At 41.5% G+C, this 14,893-nt stretch overlaps 1 protein-coding gene and 3 non-coding genes across 4 annotated transcripts in view; 2 read left to right on the forward strand and 2 right to left on the reverse strand.

Moving 5' to 3' along the window:
- The window catches only part of LOC144638385 (uncharacterized), a 177,126-nt gene that overhangs the window by 139,416 nt on the left and 22,817 nt on the right, over positions 1-14,893 (reverse strand). Inside the window, 17 exon segments of the mRNA XM_078497600.1 lie at positions 438-763; positions 1,039-1,180; positions 1,686-2,008; positions 2,761-2,902; positions 3,323-3,648; positions 4,380-4,518; positions 5,273-5,577; positions 7,145-7,286; positions 7,966-8,291; positions 9,004-9,145; positions 9,756-10,078; positions 10,789-10,930; positions 11,437-11,768; positions 12,471-12,615; positions 12,942-13,264; positions 13,671-13,812; positions 14,241-14,566. Coding sequence (XP_078353726.1) covers positions 438-763; positions 1,039-1,180; positions 1,686-2,008; positions 2,761-2,902; positions 3,323-3,648; positions 4,380-4,518; positions 5,273-5,577; positions 7,145-7,286; positions 7,966-8,291; positions 9,004-9,145; positions 9,756-10,078; positions 10,789-10,930; positions 11,437-11,768; positions 12,471-12,615; positions 12,942-13,264; positions 13,671-13,812; positions 14,241-14,566 — 4,046 coding nt within the window.
- On the reverse strand, positions 2,332-2,417 carry Trnam-cau (transfer RNA methionine (anticodon CAU)). Its single transcript is given in 2 exon segments — positions 2,332-2,367; positions 2,381-2,417. It is a non-coding gene; the product is annotated as a tRNA-Met (tRNA).
- Trnak-uuu (transfer RNA lysine (anticodon UUU)) lies at positions 4,621-4,693 on the forward strand. The gene has a single exon. It is a non-coding gene; the product is annotated as a tRNA-Lys (tRNA).
- On the forward strand, positions 7,651-7,736 carry Trnam-cau (transfer RNA methionine (anticodon CAU)). The gene is given in 2 exon segments: positions 7,651-7,687; positions 7,701-7,736. It is a non-coding gene; the product is annotated as a tRNA-Met (tRNA).

The raw sequence follows: 14,893 nt of genomic DNA on the forward strand, positions 1-14,893 counted from the left end.
ACCTTTATTTCATAAGCGCGCGCGAGTTAACAGACATCTCGAGGGCACATCGTTTCGACGTTTTTTGGCGTAGTTAATGCCTTAATTATCTCAAATTAGACTTGTTCCGTTTGTTCTACGTTGTCATCAGTTGTATACTTCGGGTTACGAGGCACTAACGAGTGATTATCGATTACTTTTACCTAGAGAAGAATACCGCAAAATACTTCGTGTACGCTGACACGTATGAGAAACCTCAGGCAACTTGGTTTGACGTCATAATTTGCCGGATATGAAGCACTTACTGGAAATTTTTAGCGTTATAGCTTAGTGTCTGCGCTTCGCAATAGACACAAAAACGGGTAAATGATGATATGAAAACAGCCGTGCGGGCGTTCCCTCCCCAAAACATTTTCTATTACGTATAGATTGAGCCTCAGTCAGAACGTTTCACATACCTTTATATTATTGCGTTCCTTATAATGCATAAAGTGAACCGCGTCAAGACTCCTGGTCACGTAATAATGCGTGACCCACTGATTCGTATCTTGGCGTCCCTGTGTGGACATCTTGATAATCTTCGCTGCTCTTCCAAAGTCAACCTGGAGCCACTGGTAATGATTGTTGTACTTGGCGGACCAAGCCCCCATGTATCGTCCCCGACGGTTTCGGTTGAGCCGTGCCAGGTAAGGGCCATGGTACCGGTCCCACTGCGATGCTGACGTAATCTTGTGGTTTTTGATACGGCCGTTCTGCATTCCCATTGGTCGGTTGCAAAGAACACCTAATGACGTTTGAAAAGAAAAAGTAAGTTGTTTAATAGAGATAAGTACACTGACTATCCAAAAGCGCTCAGCCCTTTCGTTTGAATGCACTGGACCACTAAACGCACAAAATTTTGTAAAAAATGTTATAATGCCTTTCGATCGAGGAGAACTAAAGAAATATATATCTAGTAAAATTGGGCAATAAATGGAATAAAAGCTTTCATAAGTAACCAAAATTTTCTCTGACATAATGATCTTAGCACCGTTACTAATAAATGTTTGCGACTCGTACCCAGTCTACAGCCGTACAGCTCCATCCTCATGGCGATGTGTCCGTACCAGGTCCTGGGATGAACACGGATATAACGTGCTTTGATGGTTGGGCGAAGCCTGTGCACTACCACAAAGTACCGCTCGGTATTACCTTGGAATATCTAGAAATAAATAAGTATCGGAGGTCGTGTAAGGCTACTCTTAGTATAAACCACTTCAGTGCGGTGAGGTAGCCATGTTGAAATTAAAAGGTTTTGTTTTGGTAAAAGTTTGGTGCTTGCAGACTGTCATGCTTACATTAAAAGCTCCATTAAGCCCCCTGGGGGGTAGAGAGGAGGGCTTATTAGAAACAGGAGATTATTTGAAATCGTATATCAGTGAAAGTACGTATAAAAGAAATAGAGTTTTTTCCTTTATTAGTGCAGTTTGATAAGTTTCGTTGTTTCCTTGTTCATAAATTAATTTTTAATGATTAGTATCTGGGGGGTAAATAGATAGGGGCAGCTTATATTTAAAAAGCGGAAATTCCAGACGAGGGGGGGGGGGGGCCTATTAATGAGGTGAGCTTTAAAGAGAAGGGAGGGGTTAATAAACTTTTACATTATTTGATTTATGTTGAACACAGTAAAAATAATTAGTAGAAATGTTTTACGCCGAGTTAACTACCTTGACTCTCTTTCCGTGTCTGTAAGGAAAGAATCTCACTCCATTGTTACTGTAAGACACAGTGTAGGACTTGACCCATTGGTTAGCATCATATCGTGCTTGAGTTGCAATTCTCTTTATTCTGGACGTGGTTCCCAGGTCAACTTGTAACCACTGATTCCTGTTGTTGTACTTAGCAAGCCAGCCTCCTCGGGTGGAGCCTCGATTCTGTGCCTGCAGCCTGGCGCTCCAGGGACCGTATAAGTGGTTATACATGGAGGAGGCGGTGAACATAGCACGAGTGACGCGGCCGTCTCGGATTCCAATTGGTATATCACAACGATCTACAGTGTAAGAGTTAAAAATTGATTAAAGTAACTTACTGTAATATACAGTAACTGTATGCTTAAAAATCAAACCTGTACTTGAAACTACTTTTGAGCACAGAACTAAGTAACGTTATAAAGTATGTTTTAATGCCCTGTACCTTTTTTCGTATATGTTTCATAAATTATGTCGAAAAAAAAAATTCTTTTTGCATTTTTTAATGTTCAAATCTTCCCTTGATCATTGACTGATAATTACCAAAATATTACAGTTACGAGCTATTTTAGATTTTATTTTCCGTTATGTTTTTTTCCCTTTTGCCAAAGGAAAAAAAATTCCGTGCCCCGTGTGAGGATCGAACTCACGACCTTCAGATTTCTTACATTGATTATGAGACTGACGCGCTGCCTACTGCGCTAACGAGGCACCTGTGACGATACTAATATTTTGAAAGTTCTTATTTGTGTGCCGATTTAATTGAAACTACGAATTTGATTTGTTTATTGGGTTAAAATTCTAACTTGGCTCCGAGCCTTGGGGGAACGACACAAAAGAAATTATCCAGTCATCCCTCGACCTCTATGAGATGATATCTTTTGTTTTACCTTTTTCATTTCACGAGGCGTTTTGGCCGGCTCCACTCTTGTTATTTTTTTTTTTCATAATTGGTCTTTATTGGGATAAATTCTTGGTTTCTCTTGGTTTCTTTCAACTTTGCGCAAAACCTTATCCTTGCGCAGAAAAAAAAATTAAGACATTTAACACTTGCCTGCAACGCATCCATAGTAATCGATCCTCATTGAGATATGCCTGTACCAGCCCCGTGGGTTGAGCTTAACAAATCTTGCTAAGATCGGTGGGTTGATGGCGTTCTTCACTATGCTGTTTTGATCACGATTGGCTTGGAAAAGCTGCAAGTATAAGGAAGTTCATAATCATTGGATTGCAACAATGGGAATTTTCTTATTCGCAAAAAGGCAAATTAAGTTTGGCGAGTGGCGGCAGAGTCATGTATTTGACCTGTCTGTAATGTTAGGGCCAAGACGACTTAACTATTTTACTTCCAATAGCGCCAAACTAAAGTTAAACCGATTTAGAAATTTAAAGTTTTAATTTTGCAAATTTGAATGACAGTGGCTTTAATTCGAATGGTCACACATTAAGGTTTCATCAAATGACTTGTACAGCATAATTAACAGTTGAAGTACTACTCAATAGATTTTATTTGAATGGTCAAGTCAAGTTTGAACTCTATTAAATACCACAAGTATTAACTCTGGAGTGAACTGTTATACGGCGCTTCTCATATAACATATTCTCATTGATATCACCTTGTATCCACTCCTGAACTTGTACATTTCCCAGTGCACGTTATCCTGACTAGACGAGAGATAGAACGACTTCACCCATTGGTTGGTATCCTGCCGGCCTTGCGTGGCTACACTGGTGATTTTCATTGGTCGACCAAAGTCCACCTTGAACCACTGCAGATGATTGTTATGTCGTGCGCACCAGGCCCCCACGTATTTACCGTGCTTGACTTGACCCAGTCTCCCGAGTCTGGCGGCGTGAAACTGATTCCATTTCGATGAAGCGGTGATTCGACTGTTCGGGAGGCGACGGTTCTGTAATCCCAGGGGTTTGTTACACTGGGCAGCTGTGTAAAATACGTACAAAGACAACAATCAATAAGTTTGAATAGAACGGTTTTCACTTGAGCGTCGAAAGTAATTCGCGTTTGCTTTGGATTTGCATTACTACGCTTAGTGATTGGTTTAAAAATCTCGCGCCACTTTCTCAACCAATCAGAAGTAAAACCAAAACCAATCATGACTTGTTCACACGCGTTTTCCCTGGCTTCGCGCCGGGTACATGAAGTGTTTCTAGTTTTGTTTGGTTCACTGGATTTTCTATGTCCTTGGTGATTGGTCAGAGTGATTAAAGCGGTTTTCACTTCAGTGTCGAAAGTAATTCGTAATTGCTTTGGTTTTGCATTACTTCGCTTACTGATTGGTTTAAAAATCTCGCGCCACTTTCTTAACCAATCAGAAGTGAAACCAAAACCAATCGTGACTCGCTCACGCGTTTTCCCGCGCTTCGCGTCGGCTACAAGTATTTACTTTGCGTTTTGATTGGTTTACTGGATTGTTTGTGTCTGTTTTGATTGGCCAAAATGATTGCTTTGGTTTTGGTTTTACGACACTTAAAACCGCTCTACTTGCATGGTTTTGGTTTTACGGCACACAATCGAATATCGCTCTATCAGCCAAAGTATTTCAGAATGACTACAGACTGAATTGTGCTCCACTCAGTCTAATTACCAATGTAAAAAAAACGTGTGATATATATGTCGGGATCACTGTCATAATTGTCAAATTAAATATATACCTGAACATCCATAAACCTCAGCCCTCATAGATATCCAGCTGTACCAGCTTCTCGGATAAAAGCGGACATTTATGGCCGTGAACGGCTTGGTAAACTGGTGATACACGATGGAATGGCGATCGGTGTTTCCATCAAAGATCTGAAATAAAAAAAAAACATAAATGTCAGCCAATTAAACGCGATTGGCGAAGATATAAAAAATGTTTAAAATATGTTTAAAGATATGTAATAAATAAGAGCCGCCCGGTTAGCTCAGTCGGTAGAGCATCAGACTTTTAATCTGAGGGTCATGGGTTCAAGTCCCATATCGGGCGACTAACTGTTTTCTTTTACCAGGACAAAATGTAATAAAATTAAATTTGGCATATGATTTTTTCTTAACTTTTTTACAATTTTAGATTTTTTAAAACCCCTTATTTTTAATAAAGACCGTGTCATATGGCGTAGAAAGTTTGCAGACAAATTTCAAGAAAACAGAAAACGCGAACGCGCTTCAACTTAACAGGAAACTGTAGCCCTCAAGTTTGACGAGTAAACTATTTTGCCAGGTATCTAAACTCTGTGACAGACCAGAAGTCTATTTCGAACAGACTTACTATTTCAGAAATCTGAATTTACAAAAATATTTCACTTCAGATTTCCATACATTGTATTTCATGTTTTCCATCATTAAGAATGGCACAGAAATTTTTGAAACTTTTGACTCTCCCCCCCCCCCCCCCACCCCGACCCTGACACGGGAACAGGTGTCTTTGATTCTAGTTCCTTAAAATTCAAGTGATAAGGGACTTTTCGTTAATCATGTTTCATTTGCCTCTTTTCGCATCTCTTTATCTATATCCTACAACTTTTTTCTCATTTAGCTGTTAATGTAGGAAAACTGATATATTTACCTTGGTAGTGCGACCTTCCTTATAAGGTATGAAATTCATCCCATCAGTGCTGGAACCAATCGTGTAACTTCTCACCCATTGATTTGCATCCTGCCTTCCCTGGGTAGCCACGCCTTTAATGCGCATCAACTCAACAAAGTTCACTTGAAACCATTGTCCCACTCTTCTGAGCCGCACGCTCCATGACCAGCGGCTGTTCAGACGGCCATGCCAGGGTGAGAGATGGTGGTTGTAGTAAGTTGAAGCAGTAAGATGACCATCCGTAATACGCTTATCTTCCAAACCGAGTGGCATAACGCAGCGATCTAAACGTAACGGAAAACGGGACAACTGAGTAATAATAAACATATGAGAGAGACGTTTGCCGTGCACCCCAAGGCTGTGGAACACTCCACTTGGTTAGTCCTTCTTGACTTTTAGAGACTTAACGTCCCAGGCTTTTATTTTTTGTTAGTTTTGACTTTTTTGTTTCCGTTTATAGTTTTACTACTCATTTTTAATATTTTTGTAGCGCATGAGTTGTGGTTTGGCGCTTATATTTTTTTTATTTATTTTTTTCTTAATTAAACACGACAGACAGTGTTCCATGTCATTCCAATCACCGAGAAGAGAGTTGAAAATACAACGCAGCGGGGTATATTTGACCAAGATTCGGGTTGTTTGTAAATGTGATGAAACAAAGTCTCGAGTGTACCACATCAGGGCCGCAACTAGCAAGAGGCAAGACGAGGCACTTTCCTACGTTTTGTTGTTAAAATGATCTCCAGTTGAACAGGATTGATTTTTCTCAAGAAATGCCTCAGGCAAAAAGTCTGAAAGAGTTTCAGAAGAAGGCAACAGTAGTGGCCGAAACGTCCAAAAACAATATTTTTAGCCAGTGTCAACTTATTAATTCGAATTTTTTAGTGTCAGAGCTTCTATATTTCAAAAATTTTCGGAAGGGCCGGTCCCCATAACCCCCTGGCAAGATCTTGCCTCGTCTATGGCAAAGGTCTGTTTACGGCCCTGACCACATGTCCAAATGCCATCACGATTATCAGATTTCCTTCTTTGGTGGATTGATAATGAGTTGAGAAGGTATTTTTCAAGGGAAATAAGGATAAATATACACGTAGAATACGTGGCAAGCGCGACACAAGAAATAAAATAAATGACTTTTTGACGTCTCATGATTTAGCACTGCTGCGCAAATTGTAAATCTATAAATAAATTTACAAATAGTGCAGATCGAACATAAAATAATCCCAGCTGGTCAGAAGGCTAGCCTGAGGAGCTGGCGGGGAGTTGAAATCGAGACTACCGAAAACGAATTAACATCCAGCTAGTGGCAAGCTGGAGAACTTGAATCGGGGACCTCAAGGCTCTTACTTTGCGTTTTCAGATACAAAACTGCAACGTTTATGTTTACGTCTTACCAAAAAACGTAGTTACGTTATCGAAAACAGTGGAGAAGGGAAATAAGTGGGGGGGGGGGGGGCGAGCGGAGCCGAGGGGGGCGGGGGGGGCATGTCCCCCGAAGACAGAAGCGGAAATGCACCGCGCCAGAGCAGGACACGCGAATGAACCCACCGCCGCACCACTGAAGAGAGAAACCGCAACGCACAGACCGACGCCGACGAACCAGCAATGTTCACCAGAGTAAAGACGCCCGGGAGTGGCCGAACATGTGCGCCCGCGAAAAAAGGAAAGAAGACAAATGAGCCCCCGGGACACCACAGGCGCCGGGAAAAAACGGGGGGCACGCCCCCCCCCCCCCCGACCCCTTCCCTTGCTGGCACTGGAAGATCAAGGGAATCTTTACTAATCTTTACCATTTTAAAAGTACCTGGTGACAGCGTTCCTAAGTGTCAGGACGATATAAATAAGTCTTACCTTCAGCGCATCCATAGAATTCCACCCTCATGGAAATATGTCTGTACCAGCCCCAAGGATGAATTTCAATGTACTGGGCTTTGATTCGAGGGAAAAGTCGGTGTTGAACAACACTGTTTTGATCCCTGTTCCCTCGGAAGTACTATAATAAGAATATTAAAGAATTATCTTTTAGTCCCTAAATCTTCTTTTCCAGAGTAAACTCGATATTGCCTTTATCTATCATGTCTGCATTACAATGTATAGTCCACAGCTAAATTTCTTTACTTCTAGTACAAACAACAAATTACTTGATTCTGAATTGTCGAAAGTGAGCACAATTTTAAAATTCATTCACACAGAACTAATTATCTGACTCGAGGAAAAGTCTAACAACCGTAAAAAGTACAGGAGGAAATGTCAGGTAAACCTTGCAACGATTGGTCAAGGTTTTTGAGCCTTATTGCTTCGTGCAAAAAGAGATCTTTGCCTTAATATCGATAAAAAAATCATTTAGAGTCGCAGGTGCCTCGTTAGCGCAGTAGGCAGCGCGTCAGTCTCATAATCAATGTAAGAAATCTGAAGGTCGTGAGTTCGATCCTCACACGGGGCACGGTTTTTTGGAGGCAGCGATTTATTTTATTTCATTTTATTTTTCTTAATGTGACATTGAAACGATAAAAAGAGATAAAGTACCGGAAAAACTTTAAAAAAAAAAAAAGTTTTACTCTTTCACTTGTTAAAAGTCATGGCCCATGTTTAATGATTTTAATTTGTGTTACTGTTACAAACGCCATCTAACCTTGCGACATATTAACGTCATATAAACACTCAAACAATACCTTTCGATTACTGTTTTGTTTGTATTCTGCATAGTGTACGCCATCCTGACTGAACGTCAAATAATACTGAGTCACCCACTGTCGGGCGTCTTGTCGTCCTTGAGTAGAGAATTTCACCACCCTTGTCGGGCGACCAAAGTTCACCTGATACCACTGGAGACGGTTGTTGTGACGTGCGCACCAGGCCCCCACTCGTGCGCCGATACGGCGCAAGTGAAGTCTGCCGTTGTTAGGTCCGTGGTTTCTGTCCCAGCTGGACGAAGCAGTAAGTTGAGCTGGGCGAATGCGGCCATTTCGCATTCCTAGAGGTCTGTTACATCGCGCACCTAAGAGAAAAAATGGCCATACACGATTGGCAACCATTGTTCGGTGCAAACAACGTGTTAGTGATAGTGAAGTAGCTTCGTCGTGACTTGTAGTCTATTTGGCAACTCGACGTTTACATTTTCAGGATTTTGTCTCAGTTTAAAAAGCCTATGACCTGCGACTAGTTTAGTTGGAGCTTTTAGAAATGAATCTTGAAGAAAGCTTATTTCCACCATAACAGATGAATCTGTTGCTTGTTTTGTAATACTTTTTAATTTTCTGTAGCTAGGCAAGGAAGAGCAGTTTTCGGTAAGTAATAGAGTAATAGACTTGCCTACAAGTCGAGCTCACAGAGCGCGGAGCGCGGGGGTCGTCGTTCGCACCGCGTTCTTCTTCTACCAAACCGGAAACGAGAAGTGAACGACTTTGAAAAAGTCGGCCACCTTAGAGAACACATTACTTTTTAAACCTCACGGTCAAATTTAGGGGTTGAAAACGGACTCGTCAAATTATGTGGTACGTGTGAAAAACATTCAGTCAAAGTAGCTCAAGATGTTCGCAAATTTTCAAAGAGGTTTTTTAATGCTCTTGACCAATATTTCTTGACTTGGCTTCCGACGCAGCGGCGTGTTTGTTTCCGCCAGCTCGAAGGAGCACAGAACTGATGATTCAAAATTTTGATTAAAAGGAATTTAAAAGAATTTGCAATCAAATGGAATTTTTCAAACTCACCGACAACACAACCATACAATTCCACTCTCATTGATATCCAGCTGTACCACGTGACAGGGTGGAATCTAAAGTAGCGCCCTGTGATTGTTCGACGGAGTCTGTGACGTACGATCACGTGCTGATCATAGTTTCCTTGGAATAGCTGAAATAGAAATCCATAATGTCATGCGAGATAACTGACGAAATATAACACAACTCAAATTAAAGGACCACAAGTTTCGGGTAAATAAATTTGTATATTTAGAGAGGAAGCCACATCAGCTCTCGCTGGTTTTCATGCGGGTCTTCTATCCAGGTGGAATTGGAATTTGGAAATGGTGGAGAAACCCGGAGAAAACCCTCGAAGCAAGGACAAGAACCAACAACAAACTCAAACCACATATGACGCCGGGTCCGGGAATCCAACCCGGGCCACTTTTGTGAGAGGCGACCACTCTCACCATTGCACCATTCCTGCTCCCCACAAAAATCGGCAGACGTATACGGTTTCTAGGGTTGCAGAAGGATTTCTACCAGTTATTTCACGCAGCAGGCAAAATTACGCCTGGGTTTGCAGATTTATAGTTTCTCGCTTTTGTATCAGCACCCAAACAGCCACTAGAGCAGGTCACTATTGGGTACCAAGCTGAGTACGATCCATTCAAAGATCCTCATTCAACAAAAAAAAAATCCAAAATAATCAGGTTTAATTTGTCCTACATCGGGGAGCGTCTGTCATTTATGAATAACATTCCTACAGTTCCCCAGCTAACCTTAGTTCGTCCTCCTTCCCTGTAAGGTATATACTTGTAACCATTCTTGCTGTACGAGAGATAATACGATTTCACCCACTGGGCAGAGTTCTGTCTTCCTTGTGTCGCAATGCGTGACACTCTGGTAACCGCGCCAAAATCGATCTGAAGCCACTGACGTCTGTCTCGCCTCTTTGCGCACCAGGCCCCTCCGTATCGACCAGCTCTGCGCCCGTTTAGTCGTCCGCTCCAAGGTCCGCAGTAGTAGTTGTAGTACGAGGAAGCACGCATCATTTTATTGTGGACGCGTTTGTCTTCGAGACCAAGTGGCATGTCACAGCGACCTGAAGCAAATGAAAAATAAAATATTTTTTAAGCTCGGATTTATAAAAAAACACTATTACGTTATTTAAGAGTCGCCCAACGTTTCGACATCTGATAAGACATATCAAAATATCACCGGGAATTAAAGTGGGCAATATCTATATGATCACTAGTGACTGCTATGGTTGCTTGAATTTGGTGGTTTAACTTGTTTTAAGAAGACGAAATTCATTTATCTCACAGATGAGGGTCATTTCTCTTTCATTTCGAAAGAAAACACAACTTGGTCATACGCCTTATGATATATCACCTTTGTTCTGTTTTCGACAAAATTCAATGCCCAATTCACTCTGAGGTACGGGTGCAGGGAAGCATGGTAGTTGTTTTCAATAAAACATGTCATTGGCATACTGAATACAAATACTATGATTCCCCGCAGGCGTGTCTCATAGAGGGAATAGTCCATTTTACAGTTGCCAGCCAAGTGACCTGGCCTTTGCATGGTAGTGAGGCTGGAGGTGACCTTGCATTGATACAAGCCTTTCTGCTTTATCATGTAAATGCAAACTAGTTAGCATCAAAACAACGTGATTAACACCACAAAAGCAGTGAGGTCTGTATCAAAACAAGGTCACCCTCAGCCTCACTTCCATTCAAAGGCCAGGTCACTGAGCAGACAACTGTAAAATGGCCTATTGGGCATCGCGCGCGGGCCTATTTCATGACTTACTCCACGGACTTCCATACAGCTCCAGTCTCATGGAGATATGTGACCTCCATCCACGTGGTATGATTCGAACATATCGTCCGTATATTGCTGGGTTGATGGGGTGTGTTTGGACTGACAGCTGGTCTCTGTTGCCCTGGAAAGTCTGTTTAAAATCAAAACAGTCATGATGTTTAACAAAACGTGATCACACTAAACTATACATCTATTTCAAGTTTCATCACAACAGGTTGACAACGTAGAAGTGCCTTTTTTTCTGTAAGGAACTTAAAGAGTTGACAGTATTCGCGAAGCCGTTGTTTACAACGTTTTTGGTTTTGCCCTCATTTCATTTTCTCAGCATTTGCCCCTCCAATTTCTTGGGTAAATGGAAGCAATGCGACAGAAAACCGTCTTTACGAAGGACACAACATAAGGAATGAATGATCAGGGTTCGAAACGCAGAACACGAAAACGCAACACGAAACACGAACTGACGAAACGCGAAACACAAAACACGAAGCACTTAGCGCGACGCTCAAAGCATAAGGTTTAAGAAGCTATGTATCTGAACTACAAAGTACCAACCTTATGTTTACCCTGGCTCTCCCCGATTTTACTACAACGGGTTCCATTTAAACAAGAAAGTAACCGCAAAACAATCTTTCTTACCCTCACAACATAATTCCACCAATATCGCACTTTGGAGAAGTACACTCCGTCATATCCATAGTAAATATAGTACGCAGTCACCCATTGGACAGCATCTTGTCGGCCCTGTGTCGCTATACCAGTGATCTTCATTGTCCTTTTAAAGTCGATCTGTAGCCACTGATGGTGGTTGTTATGGCGGGAAGACCACGAGCCGATGTAAGGACCTCGTTTGGTGCGGTGCAAGCGAGCCAACCACGGCGCGTGATGTTTGTTCCATTGGGACGAGGCAGTAATTTGGCTATTTTTTATGCGGCCTGATTGAAGACCCACTGGGGCATCGCAGAAGTTTTCTAAATAAAACAAATGCAATATGAAACAAGTTAGTTTTCCTTTAACCAATCGTAGATCAATTCACCGTATCGAAAAAGATGGCGACTGGTACATTAACCTATAATTCCTTGCGCGCAAAAACGCTAAAAACGCTCACAAAAACGCACAGAAAAGCTCCAAATCCTGTATGAACAACTTCGTTAGTGCAAGGACGAATTTCGCCCCATTGGCTGTGTTAGGTTTGCAAGGTATTGTGTTAGAATGTACAGCCGCCATCTTTTCCGTAAGGTAGATTGTGGCTTGTGAAACAGACGTCCTTTCGCGCGTTAATTCCGGTCTCAATTTCCCGCGCACGAGAACCAGTGTGACTCTGATTGGTTGTTCCTTGAGCGCGAAATTAAAAACCAGGCAACAACCAATCAGAGACACTAAGTAGACGTACGTCATCAGTATGGAATTTAAGGGTTCAGTGTCTCCAACAGAGGAAGAATTGAACGCACGAAGAGCGACACGTTTACTCTGACTCAATCAACTAAACCAGTGCAATAGTCATGCAGTGAATTTTAGTCTTTTTCTCATTAGGTAACGAGCAGATGCATGTATACTTTATCATTGTTATCTAGTCCGAGACAAATCCTCTCAGAAGCACTCGAACAATTTTCAATTCATTTTTAGCGCAAGTTCGTTGTAATTTACTAATACTCTTTACTTCTTTTAATTACCTCTCAAACGTCCTCCATAAAGTTCGACTCTCATGGCGATGTATGAACGCCATCCTTTAGGATGAATTCTGACGTAGCGTGCTTTGATAGCAGGGAGTATCTTACGTGAAACTGTGTGATAAATGTCGTAGTTACCAATGAAGAGCTAAAAATTGAAAGAAAAAGAGGAAAGTATCAAGAAATGCACCCTAAATTATAAAGAGCGATTTTCTATATTGTACTCCTTGTATATTGTAATTTTGTACATAAACATACATTTTAAATATTTTCTAATTATTTTAATTTTAATTTTCTTCTAATTTTAGACCTTTTTATTCTACCTTTTTTTTTACGGCTCCTGGGCTCTTCATGGTTAAAAAATTATGTCTTTGTATACTTTACTTCCTGATTAGATTTCTTATATTTTTACAGCTGTCTCGCAGGCGCGTCTAATACAGATTTCACGGTGCATGAAGTGACACGCGTTCTCACCTTGACGCGTCCATAAGAAACATAATTTCTGAAGCGTGCTCCATAGCGACTATAGGACATCTGATATTTGGTCACCCATTGATGGGCTTCTCTCCGTCCTTGTGTAGCGATTCCTTTGATGATACTCAGCTGCCTCAAATCAATCTGCAGCCACTGTTTGGTGTTTCGATATTTTGCAACCCAGGCGCCTGTTCGTCCATGACTGTTATAGATGTTCAGACGAGCTCGGTCTGGTCCGTGGTTGTAGTTGTACGAAGACGAGGCCCGAAGATGACCCGACAGGATACGACGGTCTTCCATACCGAGGGGCATCGTGAAACGGTCTAAAAGCAATTCATACGATAACAACAATGTTAATTGCTAATCGATTTATAGACAACAACTCTAGGAGCCTTAATTATGTCATATGTGAGAGAAATGTCGTGCTTTCAATGGATTCCATTGTCGTTTATAACACTGATCAACACTTAGATTACTCTTCCCTCAAAGGTGCTAAAATTTTTCTCCAGACAGGAACAAGTTGTCCTCGTGTAGCTGTTTTGTCAAGACTTGCGTTATTCCCTTTGGACTGAATTTCGATGAGCGAGTTTGCAATTTTGTAATTAGTGCGTTGCTGCGTTATAAGCATGAAAAAATGTCCATTTAAGTCTTTAGAAATGGCTCCTTTCAAGATGTTTTGTTTGTTCGATGTTAGTAGCAAACGACTTATAATAACACAATGATCCTTACCAATTCGACATCCGTAGAACTCCACTCTCATCGAGACATGTCTGTACCATCCCCAAGGATGTATTCGGATGTAGCGTCCTCGAATGGCAGGAATGAATGGGTGTGACCTCACCGTGTTGCGGTCACGATTAGCACTGAAATACTAAAATATCAAAACAGGAAACGAACAAGTAGGTTAGTCGTCCGGTGCATAGTTATAATCCTATAGGAAATGTTTGTATAAAAATAGAACGCATTTTCCAAAGAGAGGCATTTAACTGTTTGCTACCCCAATATGGCAACCGTGATGTCACGTGATGGCAACCGTGACGTTTTGATTTATGGTTTAGCCTCCCACGCAGGCATTCTCTTCGGGAGGAGTCTTTGGGATCGTCATGCAAAGAGCGTTTGCTTAGGATCTAGGAGGCTATTTATGGTCGTAAGATAGACCTGCGAAGAATTCATTGACGTACTCTGTAGCTCAACTGCTAATTTTTCTTTACGTTTTGTAGCAAAATTTAAGTCGTCGGGTAATGAGAATGGAAATATTGTTCGTCTCAGAAAAACGTTGAGAATAAAGTCACAAGTTACCTTCCTGCTGTTACGTTCTTTGTACTCTGAAAAGTGAACTCGGTCCAAACTGTGCGACACATAGTACTGTGTCACCCACTGATTGGCGTCTTGTCTTCCCTGGGTCGAGACTCGGATTATCTTAGCTGCTCCGCCGAAGTCAACCTGTAGCCACTGATACCGAGTGTTGTATCTTGCGGACCAGGCCCCCATGTAACGGCCGCGGCGACGGCTGTGAAGGCGAGCGAGGTAGGCGCCATGGTTGACGTCCCATTGGGACGAGGCTGACATCATGTGATTTTTGAGACGACCAGACTGCAATCCCATTGGTCGGTTACACAGTGTTCCTTTTAACGGAAAAAGGATAGCAAAGATGTTAGTTAGTGGGTTAGTTTCTTGTGAGGAAAAAAGCATAAAGAAGGCATAGAAAAGTGAGACGAAAATGAACAGATGTTATTTAATTTTTGCAAAACTATGAAGTTTTTTTTTGTTCTTTATTTTTGTTGCGGTTTTCTAACTGTCCTGGAGTTTAAAATGATATGGAAGTCCAAAATAGGAAATTTCCAAACTCCCAATTAAAATTTCCAAAGCAAAACTTACGGTTGAAAAAGAACGTTGATCTACTGACACTGGTCTTCTCACATGGCAACTCTTTTTGGAATTTCAAACTGCAC

Source organism: Oculina patagonica, chromosome 14 (assembly GCF_052425735.1).
Source record: "Oculina patagonica isolate OP01 chromosome 14, crgOcupat, whole genome shotgun sequence".
Taxonomy (NCBI): domain Eukaryota; kingdom Metazoa; phylum Cnidaria; class Anthozoa; order Scleractinia; family Oculinidae; genus Oculina; species Oculina patagonica.